At 44.1% G+C, this 7294-nt stretch overlaps 1 protein-coding gene across 1 annotated transcript; it reads right to left on the bottom strand.

Moving 5' to 3' along the window:
* Positions 1 to 487: 487 nt before the first annotated feature.
* On the bottom strand, positions 488 to 1782 carry tcf21 (transcription factor 21). The gene is made up of 2 exons (XM_068577460.1): positions 1302 to 1782; positions 488 to 588 (listed from the first exon to the last, which is right to left on the bottom strand). Exons 1-2 carry the CDS (start codon positions 1716 to 1718, stop codon positions 499 to 501), a joined length of 507 nt encoding a protein of 168 aa, XP_068433561.1. The 5' UTR covers positions 1719 to 1782; the 3' UTR covers positions 488 to 498.
* Positions 1783 to 7294: the final 5512 nt, after the last annotated feature.

The raw sequence follows: 7294 nt of genomic DNA, 5'->3' as shown, positions 1-7294 counted from the left end.
AATGGCCCACACACGGAAATGACACGCAATAGAACAAAACATTCAGCACACGAGGTGTAAAAGTGATACAAATATGTTTTATATACATGTAATCTATACAATTTGAGACAGTGGACACGTTTCATGTGCACATCCATCCATCGTAATGCAGACGCCAAAAAACAGTCCCGCATGAGTAAAAATGCATCTGCAGAGTATGCAAATTTTTAAAAAAAAAAAAAGAAAGAAAATGAAAGCACGCAGTTTATCTTTGAACCAGCAAAGACAGCGATAGGTGACATAATGCATTTAAATAAAAGTCAACTTGTCTTTACGGGAACGAAGGAGACAGGGTTTCTCTCTCCGTTATTCCCACTCAAAGTCTGCGGAGATGAGACGTTCAAGTCGCTCACAATCGTTCTTTCTTTGTTTTTTGTTTTTTTTGGACTTGGATAATTATCGTCCCTTAAAAAAAAAAAAACAGAAAAAAAAACGCACAGACGTGTCCGCTTGGTTTCGTCAGGACGCCGTTGTTCCACATAACCTCGTCGTGTTCAGCATCTCCTTCAACTCGTTCTCGGGTTTACCTGCAACCATGAAAGGCCACGTCTGCGGACGGAAACACAGTCAGTTAGGACCAACACCTTGGAAAGTGAATTCATCAATCATCAAATAGAAGTTAAAAACAAAAGGCCAATTATATGTCAATTATTCACCTGCAGGATCAGGTGGACATCGGGAATTATGGATATATTAAAATGCCACATAAGGGGTTTTAGTCTATCTAAATCTCTTATTTCACCATACAATATTGCAAATGGTCATTTGGAGATCTGCTAGGCTATGATATTTAGTACTGCACAATTGTTTAATATATTTTTTTCTAGTAATTCAAGGCCCATGGTTACTGCTGCTGCATTATTTATGAGAAATTGCCCAATGACTTATAGGCCAATGGTTGTTTTTTGGATTAATTATGCATCATAAAGAGTGATACCTTTAGTCCGATTTTTTTTTGTACAGTCAGCATTAATTGTTTCCCCTCGCATGCACCTGCTTCACAAAGCTATAACGCTGGTACCATAAGGCCTATAGCAGGAGTCTGCAACCCTTTAAAAATCCTCAGAAATCTATACATTCCAGTGGTTCAGCCTTGAATGAAAACGAATGTTAATATTATAAAGCAAACAAACTATCACAAAGGTTTTAACAAAATCCGATTCATTTAAACGTCACATTAACTGCCGCTCACTCCGAATTGTGTCTATACATAAACTTTCATAGACCCCCCCCCCTCCCTCCACCTCATCCCTCAGGCTCACCAGGTTAACGGGGTGGATATATCCGTTTTCATATTTGTCGTTGGCCAATATCTGCCGGAGGTGCGCGATGTAACTGGACGCCAGGCGAAGCGTGTCCAGTTTGGAGAGCTTGGTGTCCGCCGGTACCCAGGGTAGGGTCGTCTTCAGCCGGGAGAACGCCTTGGACAGGACGCGCATCCTGGCTCTCTCCCTGGCGTTGGCCGCGTTCCTCTGCTTTCCCTCCTGCTGTGCCACACCCTTGGGTGCCGTTTTCCGGGACGCTGTCTTCCGTTTCTTGCCCGGCGCGTCGTCTGCGCATGTGCCCTCGCCGTTGGAGCTCTCCTCCGTGCTCTCGTTGGAGTCTTTACCGGAGGAGCCAAACTTCAGGATGCCGTCCAGGAGCTCGTCGTCGACATCGCTGAGAGACCCGGTGGACATGGTGAACTGTCTCCAACTGCAAGCGGGCTCAAAGCATGGGAGCGGGACGCCGAGGCGGGACAGGAATGAACAGGGGGGGGGGATCAAACACACGCCGAGGAGACGTGTTCATCAACGGGAAGAGAGCAGAGAGGAACGGACTTTATATCTTTATATGGCTGGAGAGGGCGTTACCTCATGCTGGGAGGAGACACTGGTGCTGGTCCAGCATACTGGTCCCCAAAGGGTTCCAGGAGCCCAAGAGACCCTGGATGGGTCCCCAGTAAAATGCAGAATATATAGTTTATTTCAAATGCATTTTAATTTGCTAAGTATTCACTCCTTTGAGAACTTTGCAGAGCGATGGATTACTTGGGCCTACATCATAATGAATCCTTCTGAACTATTACAAGAACTTCAAGGGTGGCCTGAATTACATCGACATCCTATTAAGGGCTCAATCTGTAATATTAATATAGCAAGATGTAAATCTTTTAACCTTTGTCCACCCTGACAATTTTTACTGTTGCAAAAACTGTGTGATATAAGTTTTTGAAGTGGTGGCTATGGGTCAATTTTTTTGGATGCATCTTTAATAAAAACCGAAAGAAAAATGACCTGCAACCCCTCTTCTGATATTCTACGCTCAACCTGACAATTAAAATACCCGAAAAGTATTTGCTATTAGCCGCTTCCACTCACAGGGCCACGCAACTTTCAGCACGTCTTGCCAGTTAGCAGGATAAAGTGCAAGGACAAGGGGGTGTCACGTCTCAAATGGCAAACTGGCGCCTCGGTCCCCTCTGATGTAATGGACACCCGGCATCCACAATCCCCTGTTTGGCCTTCCACATCATTCCACACCAATGCTCCACGCACGGGTCCACTCAGGGCCAAGTCCGACCAAAAAGTCTCTGAAGACGGTTGAAGTGTAAAACGTTGGGTTGCACCAGGAGAATACGGATGACGATCATGTGCATCTTGCAAACTTCTTTTTTTTGAACGTAGAAATTGTTCATCGTGAGACTGAAACATGTGTTGAGTGCCGAAAGCAGCAGAAAACTGCAGGATTCTGTGTTTGTGTGTGTGTGTGTGTGTGTGTGTGTCTGTGTGTGAGGGCTCACACAGCCACAGCTGAAGCGTGTGCACGGATGAGAGGTGCGTCTCTTGAGAGCTGACCTTTGACCCCTTTGCTTCCGGTGTCACAGTGCATCTAAACAGGCGCCGCCGCTACGTTTTAACCTCTAGGATTGGCGCGATGCAGGGACGGCACTTAAGGTGGAGCTGCACTTCCGGCTGGAAATGAGTGAAAAGAATGGATATTTCAAATCCAAAAGAGGAGAATGCAGTTTGGAAATAAGTTCGCAGGATGTTGGAAAGACACATGGCAGACGAAAGAAAAGAGGGAGAGGAATAGATAGGTGAGGGGACAGAGGGAGAGGAAGGAGAGGAAGGCGGGGGCTTAATCTCCTGGGTGGGCTGGAAATCAAAGCACTTTGTGGAAAAGTAATAATAGTCTGCTAGATTGATGATCACGTCTGAGATACATGGATCCGCCAGAGAACAACAGAGAAAGTCAGGGAGAGGGAGACAAACCAAAATAGATCACAAAACAGAGCGCCTTTTCCCTCCCTCAAGTGCGTCAATAAAACACAGACCCTGATGCAATTCCTTCAGAACTATCATACTTGCAAAAGCTACTGACTCTTCATGTGAAGGACAAAGGCATGTGTGCTTAGGAAACCTTCTCAATGACCGTTTCCCCTCCCGTCACACGGTGACGTGAGGCAACAGGTGGAGAGGGGGGTTATAGTGAGAAAGATGGGGAGAGAGAAAAGAGGGGGACCCCGGCAGTTATGGAAGGACGGGCCTGCTAATTAGCCGTTTTTTTGGTCAAAGGTTAGGCTGGTAGTGTGATGTCACCACGAAGGGACGGGTTCCAGATGTTGCTTGCAGGGCCACCGAGGGGGCCACCTGATGCCTCGGGTCATCATCGTTTCTGTCACACACACACACACACACACACACACACACACACACACACACACACGCACACAGACACCTTTGTTGAATGCAAACGTGGAGAATTGGTAGCGCTGCCATGTGAAATTGTTGTGGGGATGTCCTTCAGGAGGAACATTAATGTTGTATCTGTGCTGACTAAGACACTCGTGATTGGTTCAGGTGCGCCTGCTCTACAAGAGATATGACAAAAAAAAATCACAAGCCACTCGAAGGTCTGAACCTGAGCTACTGTTTCCGTAAGTATGTCCAAAAATATCTAATGTCATTGTTTTAATATTCCATTCGACTTGTAATAAGAGTCTCATCGTTGGATTAAAATAGTTGGATTGATGTAGAATGAGTTACAAATGGAAATAAGGAAAAGCTAATTGATGCTTAAAGCTTTATCTTCATTGTGACATTAGGTCACCAACAGTGCTCTTATATTCCCAATATTTCCTCATCAAATTACATTTTTTAACTTGAAATTTTCATAGTCAAACTTCACTTTCATAAAAACAATTTTCTCATCTTCTTTTCTCACCCAATGTTTCCAACATGAACTAAAAAAAAAAAGGCACGCAAGATACCACGCAGAAAGGAACAGTTGAATAATGTGAGAGAAAAAGAGCATAATCTGAAGCCAAATATTGTTTTATTCATTGACAAAACATTCCACTGGTATTTTTCCTGTGATTTATAAAAACAAAATGGCTAAAAGTCAGAAGTAGGTGGCTCGAGAGAACAGAATGAAAAGCTGTAATCTTAGAGTGAGGTTTGGGGTGAGAAAAACATCATCCATCTATGTCTAAGCACTCCAGTTCCCTGTCCCTTATCACTGCCGTACTCCCCCAACAGACACACACACGCACACACACACACACACACACGCACACACACACACACACACACTTATGCACAAATTGGTTTCCGCCTCAGTTCAAGCACTTGAAAAATCAAAGTAAAACAACGAAGAGAGAGGTTGCAGAAAGTACAGCGGGGAGTAGAGAAGGCAGGAGGAAAACGATGTGACGGACAAGCTAAGCAATAAGAGAGAATTATGAAGATGTTCATGGGAGTAGGAATAATATAACATATTTCAAAAAGCCTACAATCCTTTGATATTCTGTGACAGGAACATCCGGGGTGGGGGGAGAGGAAAACAGTGATCCTGCAGAATAAGACTGATATTCTGTCACAGTGTCGGTTAATGACCTGCGAGTCTTGTCCTTACAGTGTGAGGGAGTCGGAGTGTATTGGTCCCTGGAATGTGTGCACACGTTATCTTTACAAGTTTGTGCATCTGTGGGAAATTTATTGGATTTCACAACATGTGCCACGGCGGATGAGAAATTCTGTGAAATGTTTTGGAGAATGTAAGAATCAGTGAAATGCTCCTGCAGGGCTGCTGATCTGTTCTTCTTCTCACATCAGACAACGGGACAAACGAGCAAATCACAAACCTGGGTTGTTGTCTTTCGTATGAGCCTGAATAAAGTAAGAGACTGCTGGACGTTTTTTCAAACTTCACAATTCTACCGTCAGAAAAAAAATAAAAATAATCATAAACACAAGTTATTAACTGCCTCTCCATGTGTTTCCTATACTGACATTGAAAGTATTACATATGGTCATAGTCAAACGTTTGAATGTGGAGAACAGAACACGTTTTCCTTTCATCTAAATACATCTGTCCTTTAATCTTAAGCATTCATTTGTTTTTACAACCAAACATGAAAAAATAAGTAATTATGTGAAGAATAAAAGCAAAAAGGTCAAAAAACTGAATTCAACTCCAAACACTTGGCCAATTGTTGCATGACGTGGACACACTTGTCTGTTTTGTGGAAGTGTTTGTGACCAACTAGTCATGACATGCACTTTCTCTTAAAATATACTGACTCCTAAAGAGGCAACAAAAAAAGTTGCCTTCCTCTTATTACAGCAACACAGCCCCTGACCCCGTCACCGTCTCCCAAAAACCCTGTTTCCTGCTTGACGGCAAGGTCGTTTTTTAGATCCTTGTCCAGTCTTAAGTTCATCGCGAGGCTCAGTTTTTAGGTATATAAAACCCCTGGATGCTCACTGCAGAGAGTTTTCACTTCCTGCAAACAAATTTAATGGAGAGTGGCGAGTCGACGAGGAATTCAACACTTTGCGACGAATGTTAAATGTTCCAACTTAAGCAAAATGTGGGTTCTTGGACGTCATGAATTTGTGCCATAAAAGCAGAAACCGGTGGGAAATAGCAGGAAGAAACTGGGTATTCTGATGAGCACACGGGTACACGCTCCACTCTCACACTCGCAGTTAGCTTGTTGACGGCTATTTTACAGCTAACGCCTGCACAGTCGGCCCACTGGCTTCTTGCTGCAAATAAACAATAAACAAGTTGTCTCACACATTTAGTGAGCTGCTCTTCTACTCAAAGGTTATTTAAAGTCATTTCTAAAGAAAAGAGGACACGCGGAAGGCAGACGGATGGAGGTCGGTAGCAAACCAACCGTGGGAAAGAGGAATAGAGAGAAACAGGAAAATAAAACGGTGAAGACTGCAGAGACACACCAAAGAGATTAACAACATATTGGTCTGAATTTATGTTCAACAGGCACAAGCTGCATTGATGGCTGGGCTCAAAATACACACACACACACACACACACACACACATACACACACCGTTACTTAAGTTGTATTGGCTTGAACTTGAATTGGCAGAGTGCCCAAAGTGGCCTGTCGGAAGTAAGTGAGACGCGATGCAGCTGCACTTTGAGTGTGTTTGTGTGTGAGGCTGAGCTTGTGCGCCGCTACAGTGTGGCACTTTTTTTAACCTCTGTTGCAACCTCTGGTCTAACTTGTGGCCTGGTGATCGGATGCACAGATAAAAAAAAAACAGCGCGTGTGTTTGTGCGTGTGTGTGTGTGTGTGTGTGCGTGTGTGTGTGTGTGTGTGTGTGTGGCTTGACTTGTCAGCACAGGGCAGTAGGGCAGAGTGGGACAGTGCCGGGTTTCAGAGTCAAAGCTCTGGTCTCCGTCACTGTGATTGAGGCTACAGTTTATAAACAGAGAGAATGGACACTGCTCAGTTTTCTATCTGAACAGTTTATATGTGTGCGTGTGTGTGTGTGTGTGTGTGTGTGTGTGTGTGCGGTTTGATCCTCCTCCGACAGACCAGAACTCCCAGCACCCTAAACCACAATAAATCCCTCTTAGCAGCCCGCCCTTCCCTTCCTCCACTGTCCCCACTCCTAACTCCATTCTCTGTTGTTGGATGTCTGGTCACCTCCGTCTAGCCAAAACAAATAGAGTCAAAACAGTCGAGAAAAGAAACAAGCTTTTCCAGCCAAGATGCAGCCACGCACTAAATCCTGTCGAAACACTAATACCTGTACTTTAAAGTGGTATAAAAGCAACAGCAAACTGATATGTGGGGTTGTTTTGCTTCCCAGGTGGCACACAATCCTCAATTGTGTTTTATTCATTCATAAATCTTTGCCTTTTTTAAGGAATTTCAATATGTAATTCAAAGCATCGTGTCACTTTGGCTTCTACGAGTTAATGCTAAAAGTGCGGTTCTTGACAGAGCACAAACACC

Source organism: Clinocottus analis, unplaced genomic scaffold, assembly GCF_023055335.1.
Source record: "Clinocottus analis isolate CAN_PGR_092001 unplaced genomic scaffold, fCliAna1.0.p SCAF_15, whole genome shotgun sequence".
NCBI classification, from domain to species: domain Eukaryota; kingdom Metazoa; phylum Chordata; class Actinopteri; order Perciformes; family Cottidae; genus Clinocottus; species Clinocottus analis.
This window is presented reverse-complemented; position numbering and strand designations above follow the sequence as displayed.

Excerpts from the sequence above, each read along its gene's own strand:
- tcf21 (XM_068577460.1), bottom strand. The coding sequence starts at position 1,718 with ATGTCCACCGGGTCTCTCAGCGATGTCGACGACGAGCTCCTGGACGGC. Across the intron at positions 589-1,301 it reads ATATCCACCCCGTTAACCTG|ACGTGGCCTTTCATGGTTGC; the intron begins GTGAGCCTGAGG and ends TTCCGTCCGCAG.